Source organism: Pygocentrus nattereri, chromosome 6 (genome assembly GCF_015220715.1).
Source record: "Pygocentrus nattereri isolate fPygNat1 chromosome 6, fPygNat1.pri, whole genome shotgun sequence".
Lineage (NCBI taxonomy): Eukaryota > Metazoa > Chordata > Actinopteri > Characiformes > Serrasalmidae > Pygocentrus > Pygocentrus nattereri.
In genome coordinates this window covers 32,705,627-32,724,968 of record NC_051216.1, presented here as the reverse complement: position 1 = coordinate 32,724,968, position 19,342 = coordinate 32,705,627, and the positions used below count along the sequence as shown (strand labels likewise).

At 38.4% G+C, this 19,342-nt stretch overlaps 1 protein-coding gene across 8 annotated transcripts in view; it reads right to left on the bottom strand.

The window, feature by feature from the left end:
- tbc1d4 (TBC1 domain family, member 4) overlaps positions 1-19,342 on the bottom strand; it is a 42,864-nt gene that overhangs the window by 9,624 nt on the left and 13,898 nt on the right. The window contains exons 3-17 of one of the 8 annotated variants that reach the window (XM_017695191.2): positions 18,862-18,951; positions 18,349-18,453; positions 17,584-17,716; positions 17,385-17,476; positions 17,189-17,299; positions 16,361-16,477; positions 15,022-15,072; positions 12,247-12,449; positions 10,406-10,552; positions 7,897-8,045; positions 7,004-7,210; positions 5,389-5,391; positions 3,640-3,801; positions 2,634-2,792; positions 397-641 (exon numbers count right to left, since the gene is read on the bottom strand). In XM_017695191.2, the coding sequence (XP_017550680.1) occupies positions 397-641; positions 2,634-2,792; positions 3,640-3,801; positions 5,389-5,391; positions 7,004-7,210; positions 7,897-8,045; positions 10,406-10,552; positions 12,247-12,449; positions 15,022-15,072; positions 16,361-16,477; positions 17,189-17,299; positions 17,385-17,476; positions 17,584-17,716; positions 18,349-18,453; positions 18,862-18,951 (1,974 nt within the window). Of the gene's footprint in view, positions 1-396; positions 642-2,633; positions 2,793-3,639; positions 3,802-5,388; positions 5,392-7,003; positions 7,211-7,896; positions 8,046-10,405; positions 10,553-12,246; positions 12,453-15,021; positions 15,073-16,360; positions 16,478-17,188; positions 17,300-17,384; positions 17,477-17,583; positions 17,717-18,348; positions 18,454-18,861; positions 18,952-19,342 lie in introns of all 8 variants that reach the window. The other 7 variants (XM_017695189.2, XM_017695192.2, XM_017695193.2 and 4 more) reach the window with 7 other exon arrangements.

The following is a 19,342-nucleotide window of genomic DNA, read 5'->3' as shown; positions in this document are numbered from 1 at the left end:
ACAGGTTTATATTAGGTGTCAAAGGCTTTGTAGGCATCATGCAGCCTTACAAATACTGCCTTCAGTAAAGTGTTACCAAATATTCTATAGCTCATTTTAAGTCAATAGGGTGGTCTGGAACATTAAAATATGTAATTTTTTAAACTGGAATCATATTGTTGCTAACAAGGTAACTATCTAACTTCTCATCTAACATTAAGCCCTATTCACAGTTCACCTATTGTTCCCCTGTAGTCTTCAAAAAAAAAAAAAAAAAAAAAAAAAAACCTGTCTGGCAACATTTTTCATGACAATGGTGTACTTGGCAAACACATTAGATTCATAATACCTTTAAAAACATGGCATAGAGGAACAGAGAATGCAAACTCTCTCTTTCTCACACAGAGTCCTCCTCACCTGCAGGGAAATCATATCAGGACGATACTGGCGGCGTAGACCCAGGTCATACATTAGGAATTTGAGCGTGTCAAAGGCCTGCTCCTCGCTCATATGCAGCAGGAGTACACCAGCTACAAAGCTGATGCCTTGGCAGTAGCCCACCTCCATGTCCAGCAGGGAGTAGGCTTTCAGTAAGTTATAGAGGGACAGCTGACCCGCACCCAGCTGAGCGCTGAAGTATTGGTGCGTAGGGAAAGTGCGGCCTACAGGAGAGAAGAGAAAATGGCCAAACAAAGATGAATCATCAGTAAGTAAGTAAAAACATAATGCCTTCCTTTATCAAGGCTGTCCAGTGTAGCTATGCTTAAGAACGTAGTAGAAGAAATTAATCCTGTGCAAATACAGAACAGTCGCACTGTCCTAGAGTCCCTAGTAATGGTAGTCCATAATGTATTTGGTGAGCTTTTCTCAGTATATGGAAAGTGAAGTATAAAACATCTGGTAATTCCAACACTATAGAACAAATTCAAATGTCTATAAAATGTTACATTTAGAAATGCATAAATGTACAAGTCATTTGGCCAAGATTTAGGATTTTACAGTTTGCCTGCTGAAACAATTAGCCAGTCCAAAAACACACAGACTGAATAGTCACCTCCTGCTGTGAGTATTGTCTTTGCTATCTTTAGCTTGCACACCTTTTCAGAGTTAACTGATTGTTAAAACTCAAATAATAGTTTAAAAAATGTTGCTGTTGCATGCTGGGGAAGCAGGCTGAGGGTGGCAGATGCCAACAGACTCAGCAAACTGATCCGCAAGGCCAGTGATGTTGTAGGTATGGAGCTGGACTCGCTGACGGCCGTGTCGGAGAGGAGGACGCTGTCTAAGCTGAAGGCTATTATGAACAATGGCTCCCACCCACTCTATGACACAGTGATGAGACACAAGAGCTCATTCAGCTCAAGACTCACTCTACCAAAATGCACCACAGAGCGCCACAGGAAGTCATTCTTACCTGTGGCCATCAAACTCTATAACTCCTCCCTCAGTGTGTGATTCACAAAACTCAATACGATGTGCAATAATAACAATTATATGTGCAATAATAACTATTGTGTGTGCAATAACTCAGAGGGACACTAACTTAATTTAAATAATTGTAACTGCTTTATACCTGATGTTTCATATTACTCATCACAATCACCGCCACCTTACTATATTCATAAGTACTTAAGTCTTGTGTACATACTGTAAATTTCTCTATATTGTCTTAAATTATTAGTAACGTGTTTATTTTTACATAAATGGTTGCAACTGTAACAACTGCAATTTCCCTCTGGGATCAATAAAGGAATTTGGATCTGAAAAAAAATTTAAATCTTACCCTTCAGGTAATAAATTATTTTGCTTCTTGTTTTTAAATTTGTAATGACTTCCATACTCAACATCCTTCTGGTGTTCATGTGTGGGTTTCTTCTTATTTAGCAAAACACAAAACAGACTTCTTGAGTATTGTTTGTTGTAGGGAGCCTGAATTATTCCAGAGAATAAATGCAGAAAATTTCACAAATTGAACATTATAACATTTTACATGCTGCTTCTGTTTTTCTGCAGTTGAAATAACAAATTGTTTCATTAATTAGGACCCTTGAGTTGAATTATTATAATGCATTTATTAATTTCTAATTTTGAAATTATGTTGATTTAATTTCATTGCTTGTTTTAATTTGTGCTACTTTTCCAGCATCAGTGTAACACGCTGAAAATAGTTAACATGCAGTTCTGTTTACTTACTACCAGATCTATAACACATTATATCCAGGAAAATCCTCTTGTGCTTGTACACTTTGTATAGTCTAGTGCATGTGAGTGTGGGAGTACAGGCTTCAAGCAGCAGCTCTTTACTAGGGAATACATTTTTGTCCAATTTTAAACATAACAGTTTGTCATTTAGTGTCATATATAAAAAGGTTTATTTGAGATTATTTAACACTGACACAGTGTGAGGCAAGCATGTGAAGACTTGCATAATGCTAACTGGTGGAAACAATGCAAACTGTACATAGAGAAGCTTTCATGAAACTTTAGTCTGCTATCATTGTGATACACTTGCATAAAAGTCTCACCATGTAAACCTATCCGAAGAAAAAAAATTCATCAAACATGTCTACGCTGATCACAACTACGTTTGGAATATGAGGAAAAATTGCGTAAATTTCAGGGTCCTGGAGCACGGGTCAGGGGTGTGTACTGACCTAGGTCTACCAGGATGGAGTGCTGCTGGGCAGTCAGCTGCTTAAGAAGGTCCTGGTAAGGCATGTCGGGAGGCTGCTGTCGCTGAGGTAGGCGGTGACGCAGGCGATACTGCTGGGAGAGAAGCAGCCACACTTCACCACGACGACTCTTAGGCACACCTGCACATGCGCGCACACACAAAATTTATGTTCAGAAAGCAACGTTATACAGCACAGCTTAACACATTTAAATGGATTAGAAACAAATATGCACATGCATTAAAGGAGAATTAAAAGAGAAACACAGGGATATTAATTAGCCAAATTCTTTGGACTGATAACAGATCATCGTTAGTCATCTAATCATATTTTAGGCAAGCCTAAAATGTAGGATGTGGCCCATTAAAATGTCAAAACTTCATTGGTGCAGCTATGTTCAAAGAAGCTGTAAAATGCCTTATATATGCACATGAGCACAAACCTCAAGTGAGTTATGTATTAAGTTTATATTTATGCACTGAGATGGAAAAATTGTTTATTATATTGACCACAGAATGTAGTACTGATACGTGGGGCCAGGCATTAGCATGTATACAAAGTAAATGACACAAAACATTATTAACACACCCTACGTAAGTACTGATCGTGTGAAAGCTGAGGGGCCAAAACTATATGATATGACCAAAAACTAAAAAGTTACAATATTATAAAATTCTAAAGTTACACTGACCACTCACTACCAGTCCAAGCCAAAATAAAACATCTTAAAATGTACCTCAGAGACTCTTTCTGTCCTTCTCTACGATTTTGCACTTGTAATGTACTCACTCTATCGTGCATCACACTTTCTCTTGAAGAACACTGGATGAAACATGGCACACTGCTCTATTTGTGTTATTATCCTCAATAACAACTGTTCTAGAACACCACTATTTTAGCTGTACACTTTACACTGTTTTGTTACAGCTGTAACAAAACTATAGATAAGACAGAGCTGGGTTAGCATGTAAGAGGAGCGTGTTGGTACCTTGGCAAAGAGCAGTCTGGATCTCCTCTTTATCCCATTGCACCTTGGTCCAGCAGGGCACATTCAGCTTCCTCTCCCACAGAGCCTGCACCTCTTTAGCACACTCGCCCACCTCCTGATAGTCCAGCTTCATTTTACGAATGTGCAGCTCATCCCGACTGGCTGAATGCAGAAGACACACATAATATGAGCTACTGGTCTTATCTTTTAATCTCTGGATGATGCTGAACAAGACTAGTATTATTGTAATTTTACTGCTGCATGTTGTAATAACAGCTGTCTTCATTATTCAATTAAACTTAATTACTCTGTTTAAAAAACAAACTCGTCAATAAATCAAGAATGAGTAGTTGGTGATTTCTAGGACAAAAACGCATATTTTAAACAACCCTACTCATCTCTAATACAGTAAAAATCAGAGCCTGATACAACATTTATTTTCACTTTTTACAGGGCAGTTTTCTTGCTATAAATGGTGTAAACCTTCACTTAAGGTCCTCAAGGGTTTGGATTTTGTAAAATTTATTCAGTATTGATTGTAGAAAAAGCACAGTGAGATTTCTTTTATTTTTTCTCCATTTCAAAATGATGATTAGTATTAACTATTAGTTTTTTGTCTATTATTGCACTCAACAAAACACAATTTTGGGATGCATGGGGGGGGTCTCAAAACAGGATGTTGCTTATGGTCAGGAAGAATTCAGAAACCATCCTGATGTTTTGGCATATGGTGTTGTATTATTTTTTAAAGTCTTGTCTAGGGCTTTATAGTTTATTTATTTCTATTAAAGTATGTTTGAATCTGTGAAAGGCTACATATGGTTTATAACACTTCTGTTGAGACTGTTTTATTGTTCTACCTTTTAAAAGGTACTAACCTGCTAATATAATCACTAGTGACATCTGCAATTGTGATATAACCTGTTTAAATATCTCCCTGCAATTTTTTGATCAAAATTATTTACATTTGTTGGATCACTTGAATTCCCTCAGGAATGCATATGGAACACCTGACATTGTTCATCATGTTCATAACATTGGGATGTATTGAAGAACTCCTTTACAAATGGTCTCTTTTTGTGATAAAATTGTTGCAAAAGCCAACATTGCAATAATGGTAAACAAACAACATATTGTTCTTCCATGGCTAATGTGCAGAAAAAGCCTCTCAAACCATCTGTTAGAGAGCAGAGTAAAACAGTAAAGGGGCAGACAGAAGAGGATCAGTCATTATGCTGCTGTAACCACAGGCACAGTGCAGTTAGAGATGCAATAGAAACTTCAGATACTGTTGTATGGCTGCTTTGAGACATTTTCAATTCTATCAATGAGACAAAACAACACTCACACCCAAGAAGTGCACAAGGGAGTAACTAAATAACTAAACAGGAAACAGCCCTGCCAGCTTATACACTATGCACTGCAATTACAAATGCATTACCCTTCTAATCAAAAGAAATTCAATCTACATAGCCAAGATGAAAGACTAAACCACAAGACAAACTGGCCAACAAGACATTCTAGCCATTAGGGATGCTAAAGATGAACAACAGACAAGCAAGTGGCTGCAGAACACGTTTTAAATTTTATTTAGTCATATTTAGAACTTGGTTAGTTTATCTGCTTATAAAGATGCAAAAAAAATGCAGTCTCTTTCTCTCTATTTTTCAGTGAGGTCATCAGCATGCTACAAACTACGGGCATCACAGACTGTTTAGCCAGAGTCGAGCCTTTCTGGCCTTTTCTTACCTTCTGCTAAAAACAAGTATTTTCAGGTACTGCAGATTCTCCACATAGTGGCCACATAAAGCATCACATGAAGGAGAGATAGGAAGGGAGTTAAAGAGAACACAGCTGTTATTTAAGGACAAATATTACTGTGAAATATTACCAACAGAGGGCAATATTTCACAGGTTAGAAGTGTTTTGTTAACCTTAAACACAAGGTAAACTGTTTAAGCTACAGCTAAATATACAACTGTCAGCTTTTAACTTTTAACACTAACACACTGAAAACCCTTTTTCTATACAAACTGTCCACTGTAGTTAAAAGGTCACTGAAATCAAAATATATTTATTAGATATACTTGAACTTAATCCAGGCATTCCAGTCTAAATATATCTCTGTCCTAGAATGTCAAACAGAGTCAATAGCTGTTGACCCACTAAAAACAGGTGAAACAACATCTAAGCAAAAGTAACTAGAGCTAATGCGGGTGCACCCATTCTGTGCCCCTCCTGCAGCATGTGGAAGAACATAGACTAGAATGATAACAGCACATGCGTCAAACCCCAGATAAACATGTAATGATAGAATCAAGTGCTAATCTTGTGTTTGTGTGCCTGAGGGTGTGCATGTGAGGGGGAATATTGGCACAGGCGTGTGTATAGAAGGCATGTCATAGAACACACTGCACAACATTATCAGCATGAAGCAGTTGAAGAGTGTGTGTGTGTGTGTGTGCGCGCGTGTGTGTGTGTGTGAGACCAGACCAGGGTCACAGGCAGGCAAGTTTTATTACAAACCTCTATAACCTAAGAATAGCTCAACCAGTTTGAAATGTCCCTGTAATTACTGAATAATAAGCCTTAGTATGTAATAAGCCTGTAACCTTCATTGTTACTGACATTCATCGTAATTATTATTTTTCATTTTCAAAGGCAGTAAAATTAATTGTAAACTCTTAGAATTTGACAATTTGTTGGTCGAAATTTTAATTGGTCGAAATTCTGGTGCATTATATAGGAAGTTACATAAATATTATACACATATATTACATATATTATTACATGTTGGTACATACATAACAGATACAACATTTATTACATCAGGCATGTCAAAATGGGGACACTCTGGGCCAAAGAGCTGTGGAGATTAGCGTTTACCCTTATCTAACACGCTGAATTTAGTTCATGAGGGCCTTGCTAAATAGCTGAAGAGCTGAATCAGGTGTGTAATAAAGCAGCATGCTGAAGTCTGCACGGTTTAGGGCCACAAAGACTGGAGCTTGACATGTATTATATCATGTCCCCACACCTTGACACAGCTCCAGCTCAAATAAACAAACATTAATCACTGCTGCCCTCTAAAGGTATTCTAGCACCAATCAGCAGATAGAACTTCTGTTGTTTTTGTAAGAGCCATGAAATACCTAAGTCAGCGTGTTTTCTTTTATTTCTATGTATTTGCTTCAACTTATCTGATGAAAACACATGCAATTCACATTCTGTTTGTTGTGATGTAAATGTGATTATGAAACAAACAACTGTGGAAAATAATCTGTGTCATGCATGGATGAAAGAGTCTCACAGATTGGAGAAAGAAGGAAATGAGTATCTTTGTATGCATGTTTATGACACTAACCCTCTAGGCGCTGGTTCTCCTTCTCCATGCGAATGAGAAGGATCTGCTGGTGGATCGCTGTCCTCCATAATGCTCTGTAATCTGCTGGAGTGCGGCTGCCGGTCTCCCCTCCAGTGCCCTTCTCTGAGGGAAGCAGGCTGGCCAGAGTATCATGGCCATGGTCTGAGGCACGAGGAGAGAGGGGCAGCAGCTCCCGGCCATCCATGTCTTAAAAAACAAACAAACAAACAAAAAATAATCATAGAATTCCCGTTCAATAGGGATGTAAAATTGCTATTTAGTAGAAGATGATTCAACTCCATCAGTTTCATACTGTTAAAATCAACTATAATCAATTATAGTGGCATTCGGTTAAGCATTTAAATATAGGTTTTATTGAAATATCACTCTTCCTGAAAATAAATATGCTGAAAACATAAGACCAAGGCACTGTTTATAGTCCACTACTGTGTAAACGGTCACATTTAACTAAAAAGTATTTTGATACAATTCAAAATGTAATCACATCAAATTATGATTAAATATGGCGTGCTAAAAGTGTGAATGGCTGACATTTGGGAGTTGTAAAAGTCTTGCTGCCATTGCTTGTCATGCAGAAGTAGTATGAGTGAAACAGGTGTTAATCTCATGCAGCCGCTCCAGAGTGTCCCAATCTATTGGCAGTGCTTTTTTTTTTAATGGAGATTATGTGCCTGTGTCAACAAAGGCTGCACCTTGAAATAGCTTACTTCACTAATTAAAAGGTGTGCCTGGATAGTTTTGGACACATGGTGTACACAAGCAGCATTTCAACAAAAACATCAGACAATTTTTACCCTGCAATGTTGACTATAAACAGCATGTTTGGGAAAAATGGGGCGATGTTGTGTCTGTACACACGTTCATTTACATACCAGCCTTGTGCATGGACGCTGTGGCCTTGTTCATCGGTGAGGCCACCCTCAGAAAAATCTTCTGACGCCAAGACACTCTGCGCGGAGTCACAGTGGTCAGCGAGTCACTACTGCAGCCAGAGAGAGTCCTCTTCCTGCCCTCCCCATTACTGTCACACATACAAACACAGGGTCAGCAAATACATCTTTGTCTTGAAAATGTTACTGATATGATGACAGGAAAAGTTGATTTACTTCCACATATTCGCAGTCTTGAAATTAATAGACAAACAGGGCTTGTTATCTGGTTAGCCAAATTATACATTGTGCATCATCTAGCTAGACAAAACTATGAAGTAAGCATTGTAATATCAGTTTCCCCATCATCATTTTCAGGCAAACAAGAAAGCAAATGTTCTACTATTGGGTAGAACTGCAGTACATTGAGAAGACCATATTTTTGCAGTCAAGAGCTCTTCACAATTAGCTATTAGCTAAAATAGTTTAGAATGACATACAACATGAAAGCAAAAGCCTACAATGCAATTATTAGTCAGAAAAGGAATAAAAACTAACTCTGAGAAAGTAAGTACTGTCATGCATGAATAACAAGTTAAACAACCATGTCAACTCTTAAGAAAAAAAATACAAAAGCAGGGACGTGTTTAGAAAAGAACAGTTCTTCAAATCGGGACCTTGAATCCACATACCGCTCCTGGAATTTGTATTCACTGGTAGGCATGAGATTAGGCGGTCAATCAGTTACATCCAAAGTTAAATTAACCAAATTTTTTTTATTTGAAAATTCAGGAACGGAAATGGGATCTTCCAACTTCCTTACTCACATATAACAAGCAAACAGCAGAATATAATTTCTGAAAATTGACCTAACCCTTAGAACAACCAATTATCAGAATAGAAAGAGTTAATGTCAGACTTTATCAAAAGACCCAATGCCTAACATATCCATTTAGAGCTCTCTCCAAGGTCAAGCCAGCCAGCTTCAATTTCACATTAACTTCCAGGTGTATGCCACTTACCTCTGTTAACCTAATCAGCACTGCTCTGACACACAAAGTCTTTGGCGGACACATACACACAGACCAACTGAAACTCTGAAAGGTCTCAAAAATTCTGAGAAAGCTAACACCAAACTCAAAGTCAAAGGTCAAACTTTGACCAAGTAATGTGAGAAATGCTGAATTGAGTTAAGGTTGAACATTAAATTAAGGAATGAGGTGATGTTCAGGGATTTCGATGCAAGAAGAGAACATGTTCTAGTGTGGGTGATGAAAAAAGCACAGCATGATACTTCATTTCCACAATAAACAACCTGCATCACAGGCTAATTGCACTAGTAACACAGTAACACTCCCTCAGTAATACTGTAAAATAAAAACAGACATCAAACAATTTGCCAAAGTTAACTAATAAAATAACATAAAAAATATGCACCGACATCCAATTAATTACTTGCTACTACAGTTAGCATACAGTGGTTGTTGTTTATAGTCCCTGTATAACTCATCTCAATTGGTTTATGAGACACACAGTGTTCTAGGAGTACTCAAGACAACCACAATATACTCAGAAAAGCATATAATTTCATAATTATCACTATAATACTAACATATCATATTACCCACACCTGTTGAAGGCTGTTTAGACATGGGAAAAGGGAACTTGGAGCAAATATGAATGGCAGGAGCTCCTTTATAAAGTACAAATGGAAGAGTTAGCCAATCAATGTAAAATCAATGCATCTAGCATCTACAGAAGCCTTATCTTTTTACCAATCACTAACCGTTAGAGCTTACATGAACTTCTAAATGCTCTCAGTACTAACTTTATAATAGGAAGCAACTTTTCATTAGTCAACAAGACATCTATTCCAGTGTTCTGAATCCAAGTCATAAAGCAAAAACAAGTAAACATCTGGGGAAAAACCAACTTTCCCTTAAGCCAGTAAATTGCATCTATTCAGGGAACAGTCTTATATGATAGCAAAACATACACTTTGTGTAAATTAGAATTTGAATTAACTCATTAGTGTAAAAATCAATGCCTGTATTAAACTAAAATCAATGCATCATTTGATAAGTAGAAGTTCAATTATTACAGTTTTTTAAGAAGTTATTGAAGAAAGCTAAAGACTGTACACAGTGAAGCCTAGATTAGTAGAAAGCAGAACCAGTGTGTAGTAACATGCTGTTTGTAGTCTGGTACTGTTAGTGCTGTAGTTATTTTATACATTTTGTGCACTTAGCTGTACAAAAGATTGTGAAGCGTCATGCAAGTATCGGCTTGACTGGTTCTTTTGCTGACAAATAGTTCAGCAGTGCAGAAAAACAGAGAAGCAGTTCCTCTCGGGGAGTAGATAGGCATACTGACAGAAGCCTTTGAGTTAAGGATCAGACAGACAAAAAGAAAACTGCTGCCATCCCAGCGCTAAAACCCGGGGTGCCAGTGTTACTGCACCATTACTGCACTGTCCCGGGGTAGTGGGGGGGCAACGTGCACCCCCTCTCACCTCTTGGGGCTGTCCGGCAGGGAGGCCAACGAGCTGAAGGAGCCCTGGTAAAAACTTTTCAGGAAAGTGGGAGTGGTGAAGGAGGAGGGGAGGCTGAAGGAGGACTCGCCCTCAGACACACTGCGCTTTCTTGTGACGCTGATCGGGCTAAAAGAAGGCCCACAACAAACATACATTACTGCAGGCAAGAAAAAGAACTCTGCTGTAGCAGAATGGTCAGGGACGAAAGAGGGTTTTCTATTTAGAGACAGATTAATATTCTTCAAAGGCAAAAATACTGATACATTACAATAAGAGTATCCTTATGACAGATATGGTTTAAATACGGTTATTAATTCGGTCATAAACACCTTAAAAAGTTGTTCAAATAAATAAATAAATGAATAAAAGTACAAGAGTGAGCTGTTACATCTGATGAATATGAATATATGGTGAAGCTGACTGGTTTAACACTGATGGAAAATATAAAGTAAAAGAAGAAAAACTAGCTAGATCTGCTTAATAGTACAGATGAATGCAGCCTCATTTGGCAAGCACTGAGTCAATGCTGTGTTATAACTATATAATGATTTTAAGGTGTTTATGACCTAATTAATAACTATTAATAAACATTCATAACACTTTGCAAGGGTACTCTTACTGTAAAGTGGAACAAAATCCTGCAGTGCTTGCTTTGGTAACAATTCAGTACTTTAATGATTAGCTAATGAACAGCTTTCTATCAGCTCAAATGTATTTAGAAGTTACAAACATCTTAAAAGAAAAAGTGAACTCTACCAAAATTTCAATATTCTGTCATATACTACTGTCATTCGGAGTAGGTTAATGTGAAATTTTTCCATTCTATAGAAACCTATGAGTCAGAATTTTTCACAGTGGTGGTAAAAAGAAACCAGATGTGTTTCATGTCTTCTAAAGCTACTTCACATGAAATCATCACATGAAATGGTACCAAATACATTACTTGATATATAGAACACTGTTTTATGACAGTTTTAGGACAATGTTTGTGGCTTTTGATGTTATAAGGCAAAACAGTCCCCAAGGAAAACTTTTTTCCAGATTTGATACTATTATACCATTATCAACATCATACAAAAACTCTGAAGTCACATGTCAAGTCACTGGTAATTGTAAATGCTAAACAAGACAGCTACTGTTACATTATAAACTTTGTGACCCCTAGTTCTCATCATCACCACTGTAAGGAAAGCTGAGATTCTCTTGATTGCACCATTTCACATCAAAACACTCTGAATGAGTTCATTTACATCTTTAATGTTTTAAACACAGAAATTTAAAAATGGGGGATTTCCTTTTAAATATGTTCACTCCCATTTTGATTGTTTTAAATGGTCTAAATAAGTGTTGGATTTCAACCAAAATCAAAAGTGCATCCGAAGAGCTGTAGAATTGGTGCCACAGTGATTTGGTCATTTGTTTGCATTAGTATAAAATTTAGCAATACACAGCGACATGCCTCATTCTTCAGTAAACATGTTAGCACACATGCTAAAGTCAGTAACCTTTTACTGATCATCTTTTGCAGAGTCTGCCCTTCTCAAACAAGAGGAAATAAACTCAGCAGTTGTGTAAACCCAAAGATCCAAAGATAGCTGTATCCTTTCTAAGACCTTCAGTCTTTACCATATCGGCTACATGTCTGTGCTCACTGGAGTTCAGCAATCACTGTGCAGATCAACACATCATATGTACACTAATAATTTGGAGGTCAGCGATTAAGATTAAATCCACGTTTAATCCATTTCCACCAAGCCTGAGATAAACAGATGCAGTCATGAGCTGATCATGTGAGGGGCAGACAGGAAATGATGCGTTACCTGCTCTGAAGCAGCTCTGGAGCAACAGACTGCTGCCTGCGCAGGGGGGCTTTCGCCGGAGTCGGCACGTCTGTGAAAGAAATCCTCTTCTTGATAGGCGGGTGGCTGAAAGTATGCGCCCGACGACGAAACTGAGGGGCATCGGGGTCCTCCTCCGCATAAGCAGGAGGGGTCCCTGGAGGAGAGTCACCAGGAGAGTCGTCCTGCTGGATGGTCAGAAACAGGATAGACTGGTCAGTGAGCTGTTTATTAAAAGGAGAAACATGGTCATGTGCAGTCAGGTAAATTAACTAAACCCTTAAGTTATTATAAACAACAGAAGCCTGACTGAGCTTTGTATTCCCGCTGGCTCCAGTAAATAGTTACCAACTTGTAATCGGGTTGCACAATACATCATTTTTTAACTGTTTTCACAACAGCCTTTGTAGTTTTGATACTACAGAAGGCTTCAACATGCACATGAGACAAATTATTAATGTTTACTGTTTTCTGTGACCATCTTGACTGAATTTAAGGATTCATACAAATTGTTTTAATCATACAAATAATATTGAATTTGAACATTTCACAATATTCTGTTAAAAAAAACAGCACTGCTAAAAAAACAACATCAAACACAATGATTTTTATTCAATATATCACTGCACTGTAATAAATGCAATTAAACAGGACTAATAATTCTCTTTGTAATGAAACATGCAATAGGTCCGTGTTCTTTAAGCACTGATGTTATCAACTGTAATGTATCACAATAACAAATATCATACTGTCCACCTTTAGTTCAGAGTATTCTCTCATACATATACATACTCTCTTACTGCCCAGTCTACTTAAGCAAGTACTGATGACCACCCTCAAGCCACAAACACACAAAAACACTTGACTGAATGCCAGCTGCACAGTAGTGAACTGTCTCCACTCACCCACAGCCCTTTCTCAACCCGCTCAGTGTGCAGCCCAGGGCACTAGCACAGTCCGAAATGGCAGGGCTGGAGGCAGCATGACTAAACACATGCTCTGTGATCTATTGTATGCTAATGGACCGTGTCCTGTGACCGCCGATATCACACAGGCATGAGTCAGTGGAGTTGCACCTGAACACAATGGAGAATCTGAGCGTGTTTACTGCACTGGCTATAGGAAGGGCCCACTCTAGTTCTCTTCCTCACTCTGTTTCCTGTCCCTGTGCTGTGGGTCCTGAACCCATGCTCTCCCATTACACGGCTTTCAGAAAGGCCAGGAAACGAGCAACGGCTGTACAACGCTGTCCCTCTGTATTTTCTGAGTCTATTTATGTATGGCAACCTCCCCCCGGCCCCCTTCCAACCAGCTTCCCTGGCCGGGCAGCCACTGCCAAGACTAAATTTGGGAAAAACACTAATTATCTGCACTACATAGTGGGAGAAAACAAGCTACATTGGCAGCTTTTTAAGAGAGTGCCCTGAAGGGGAGACATCAGACAAAGGGCATTTGCAGAAGACAAAAATAACAATTTGTTAAGCCACATTCATTTTAAGAGCATGAACATTTTACGCCCTTAACTGTAGGCTTCTTATTCAGTTATTCTTCTTAAGGCTTATTATTATTCTTACTATTTAGTAAATCTTTAGGTTAATACTATGAAACTAATATATATGTTATGTAGATAGGAGAATATAGGATTCAAGTAGGACATACATGTTGCAGATTGAGTGGGAGTTTTTGTCTAAAGTGACAAAACACGAGATACATTGTAGGGATGTACATTCCAAGCAATTTTGATAATCGAGCATCCACAAAGATTAATGAACAGATAATCGCTTAAGGGGGATTTAATTAATTAATTAATTATAAATAAATAAATGCAGGTCTGTAGGCTTCCTTTAAGGTGAAAGAACTGGTGGTGTTAAATAAATAAATACATAAACACCATGAAAATAAATACATTTGAAAAGACAGCTAAGAGAAATTGGTAGGTTTTCGTGTTGGGTAAGTAAAAGAGGTTTCCTCTTCAGGTGAGCTAATTAGCCAAAACTACAGCTAACTGATACAACACTGGATGCTAATAGGAAGTCATCATCTTCTTACAGATGTTAGTTTGTCAAAGAATTACACTTTCACTCATTCTGGAGCTAGCTAAAACTACATATTGTAATAATATTCTAATTATGAAAAACTCGCTTTCAGTTACAACCACCAGTGTATTAAGAAATGTGTGTGGATGTCTCAATATTTAACAGTCATAACTCAGCAGCCAGTAAATCAACCAAAATTCTTCAACACAAACTTTCCAGTAAGGCATGTACATAGTCTGTACACCCCACCTTACTCTCAGGGGTGGTTATTAGGCCTCACTGCATGGGAGGAGACTTCAGCAAAAGGCCTGAGTGTCTGTAATGTGGGATAGCAGAGACACCATGTGTTCCAGCATGAGCTACAGGGCCTCACATTGACAGCCCTACTTGGTCCATGTGAGAGTTCACGTGGAAAAAACACCCTGAAGGACCGATCACACACTTACCTCACATTTCACACACTGATGAGACAGAAAATATTTAGGTCCCAGAGAGAGACACAGGCCTGAGCACAGACAGGACTCAGCAAACATCTAGCCACTTATGCCTGTCTATGTGGATGCTAAGAGATACTGGCAAACAAATACTGTTAAGACTCGCCACAGAGAAATACAAACTGTGCAGCAGACAGTGTTCCTTGGCTAAACTGAGAGTAAACTACAAGCACCAGGAATTCACACTCAGTGCATGAGGGGGAGCAGAGTCAAGAAAGGATACTCACCCGATCAAAGCTGCCCATGCTTCCCAGACGCATGCGCATTCGGCTAGCCCCCTGGAGGAAAGAGACCAAACTTCATTATTTTTTCAGATGACTTTACAAAAGAGTAACAATCTGTCAGGATTCTCATTTTCCTAAGCATATAAACTAAGAGAGAAACAGTAATGATACAGCTACAGGCAAGTAAACACTCAAGATATTTACAAACACACACACACACACACACAAACATACATACATACATACATACATACATACACACACACATTTTTCCACGCCTTTAAATATACTGTCTTAGAAATTATGAAGATGGCCTTTTCTGCTTCTTATGATCCAAGTAATACCAAACAAATTCAGCGATGTCGCAGTCTGGGATCTGGGGGCTTATTTGTTTGATTAACAAAAGTTCTATTTTGTCTATTTTTTTTTTTTATATCCCCATTTTTTTCCCAGATTTTTCTCCATTTAAGATAATTTGAGCACAGCAGCTACCCTTTACATTGTGTAAAAGTGTAATGATGGAGGGACTAAAAGAAACTAAAAATTGCTTGGAATAAAATTTCTTTATGTTAACGTCCATTAAAACTAAAGAACATTTTGCCCTCTCCTGTAAAGCTGCCAATTTGGAGACACTGTTTTTCCTTTGGACAGAGATGAAATTCTCTAGATCTTTTAATGATTTTTCATCTCCAGTTTTAGAAAATCGTGCTTTTTCAGTTACTTTCCTTTTATGCAAGCGGATCAGCTTATATAAAACCTCCTCATAAATATCTCCTGAAAAATTTGTAAGTTAATTTCATTTTTGACGGGAAATTTTTAAAATGATGGGTGGTCTCTGACTTTTGCACAGGTTCTAAATTAGCACTGATCAATTTTATGAACTTAATTGTTTTTGAGTAGCAGTATATTAGGCTAAAGAAACATCTTACAAAGCTGATATATTTGTCTTTTAAAATATACTAATACTGAATGTATACAGATATACTGATACAGATCATGGCCTGTGAGGATGTTTGATTTGTCCTGCAAGAAAGTTACCCTAACCATCCAATAAGAGAATAAACTTTTTATGTTCCTTTTAAGATTGTATTTTAGTTAAAAAAAAAAAAAAAAAAAAAAATTAGATAGTAGATAGTAGATAATGCATCACCCAGCCCTAGTACACACACCATACACACTGACATGCACACACTCCTTTGTGGAAAAAACAAAGCAGATGGTAGATAGATCTAAAAAAATGTACACAAAAATATTATTAAGCTACCACATGAGAATAAATAGGTCAATCCCTATTCCTGTAAATGAAAACAACAGACGTACGCAGACAAAAACACAAACACACCCTTGAAAAGATGTTCTCCAGAGAGCTGGTGAGGGAGCTGCGTGCTTTGTTCTTCAGCACATCCAGCTTATTGCGCCCAACAGAGTTGTCTGAGGCCATGTTATTGGGAGCATTCTGCTACAGAAGGACAGTAAATAAAGAATAAATACAAAGTTTTCTGTTAATGTCATTTTAAACAGGTACAACTAATAAAGTTTGTTAACTTTATTTATTTCTTATACAGGTACTGCTATTTTAAAAAAAAAAATCAATCTACTGATCTGTTCAAACATATTACAGTTTCACTGACTCTTCTACACTGACCAGTAGTTTTCTGGACACAGATTAAACTATCCTTGGGCTTTTCAACAGAGAAACATTGTGCAAAAGTGAAACTACAGAACTAGTCTTAATTTGTGTCTGGATTTCTGGGACTACTGGAAGTGCTTTTTTTGAAATGTACAACTATTTCCCAGCGGGTGGCCTGGAGCCTGATAAGAGTGCTATGTTTGGAAAAGCTCTGCTTGTTTTTGCTAGTTTTGCTCTTCCTTAAGTCAGACAAGAGTCAAGAAAAAAGAGAGGCATTCAATACTTTTCTCTGAGCTAAATGAGTTGCATCAAGAATGTGCTATGCTTCTTCTCAGTTTCAGAACCATAACTGCATAGGGAGCCATGTTCTAATCCATTCTCATGACATTTGAAATCTGTCTTATCCAATTAGAAGCAGGTCACAGCCTGAGCTGTCCCAGTTGCTGTGAGTCACTATGGGTGGGTGAGATGTGTGGTGGATTTCGAGGGATTGGTGGGACTAGCCTTTATTATTGTACTATATGAAAATATGTGTGGTACCTGAGGAGCTTCTCCGATATGAACGTGGGTCTTCTGCTTGGTCTCACAAAGTTGCCTGAGGTGAAGAATTACCAGCTCATTCTCCTCCTGATCTGAGCTCGGCTTCAACCTCTGATTGACAGAAAAGGAAATATGATACAGCAAAAAATATTAATTTTGTTTCATTGCTGTTAGACTGCACCCCTTCCATGCTTACCTGCACACGCTCAAAAATGTCTGCTTGTTCATTATCGCTCAGCATGGAGAGGTGTTTTTGAATAGCCAGCTTTGCCCTGGGAGGGTACAAACCTGCAGCCATGTAAAAGGAAAAAACAACAGGAAAACACTGCTTTCATTGAGGAAACCAAGCCACGGAGAGTGTATAGAGGGGGTGCTGATGGAGGCAGTGGACGTACCTTCAATCCTCTCACAGAGTTTATGCAGGTCGTGCATGGGGCAGGCCTCGCACAGTTTGACCTGGGTTTTAGAGCTCTGTAGTGCTGCAGCTGTGCTGAAGGCCTGCTTCAGGGTCAGCATCACCTCGTCTACCTGAGAGGATGACATGCCACAGTGCACTTACTTTCTTCTTTTCTCAGAGGAACTGTTAAGCCAGGGGTACACTTTATGATTTTTAAAAACCTAAAAGATTTTTAAAACAGCGTGTCACACATTTGACGTGAAGTTTTTTTTTTTTTTTTTGCATTTTGTCATGAGGGAGAATGCACTAGATGGCAAGGCAAAAAGGAGACTATATTATGGTTAAAATACAATATGTTCACATTACAGGCTGTATCCTTCAATTCTGACTTTTTTATTGCCTAGCTACACTGCTGCCCTGAAATGACCTGCATGCCCATATCCAAAGTAATACCAAAACATTAATAACCCACATACACCATGAAGGACAACAAACAAAAGAACTAGTAGCACAAGCAAAGCATTAGCTGTAAACTTTGTGCTCCTTCAACTTGGTAATGTAGTTAATCTGGATAAGGGACACATCCCTTAAAACAGCATCAGTTTAAACCCGTTCAGTCTGCAGCCAGAAGTGTGTCAAAGATAATGTTCACACCACAGGGAAGGCACAGTCATTGTTCCCTTTCTAACCAATAATAAATCATGGATTAGTGGCATGTGTGCATGTGGCGAAGGGAGAATAGAAGGCGGCATGAGCTGCTTACCAGAGATTCGCTGGCACACTGGAACACGTAACACACGTACTGGCTGGGTCCAGACTCTACTGCATCCCGGCAGATGAAGCCAAAGTGATCTGTCTGTTTCACTCCCTGCAATTGTCCCACGTGGCAACATAAATTGTGCCAAGAAATATAATGCAATAACATACAAAGAAAATGACTTCTGTAAATCAAGACATACAACTGCTCATAATATCGCTAAAGAAATGTGATATAATTCAGCCAGTGCGCTGTACATATAAATTCTTTAAAAAGCCTTACAGCATAAAACATAAACAAAAAGGCCTTGTTTCCACTAGGCTGTTAACAAGCCATACAATAACATCAAATATCAACACAGTAAATTATGCCTGACAGACTGTAGCCATTATACACTCCCTCAAACCTGAAAATTCACCAGTATGAAGGGCATATGCTGGGAAAGCTCCTTGACATTAAACCTGGATAAGATCAGCCTGCATGTAAACAAACTCTTGGGGCAAATCCCAGACCACAAACCTGAGAGCAGGATGAGATATCTTTGAAATTCTTCTCCAGAACTACCGTCTTACTGTCAGGGCTGATGAGGTTCACCTCAAAACGTCCCACCTGAAGCCACAAAAGACAGCTGGTTTCAAAAGTGAGCAAAAAAGCAAAACATCAACGAACACACACATACAAACAGACACACACACACACACACACACGTCTTTTGATGCCTCATAATAGAGTTCATGGCTTTTGTGAAAGCAATTTCAGCAGCAAAAATACTCATTCGCAAGGCCACACGAGTGACTTCTCAGAGCTCATTTAAAAGAAACTATATTAATAGAATTTCTTGTGACTGCTCTTCATGGAAAACAACCTTGGGTGACCATGTGGAGAATGGCTCAGTGACTGTTTAGCTAGCATACATAATAGTTACTAAGAAATCTGATAATCACTAAGGCCGTGTGAAGCTATTCAATAAGGGTTAGCTTTTAAAACTGTCAGCTTTATC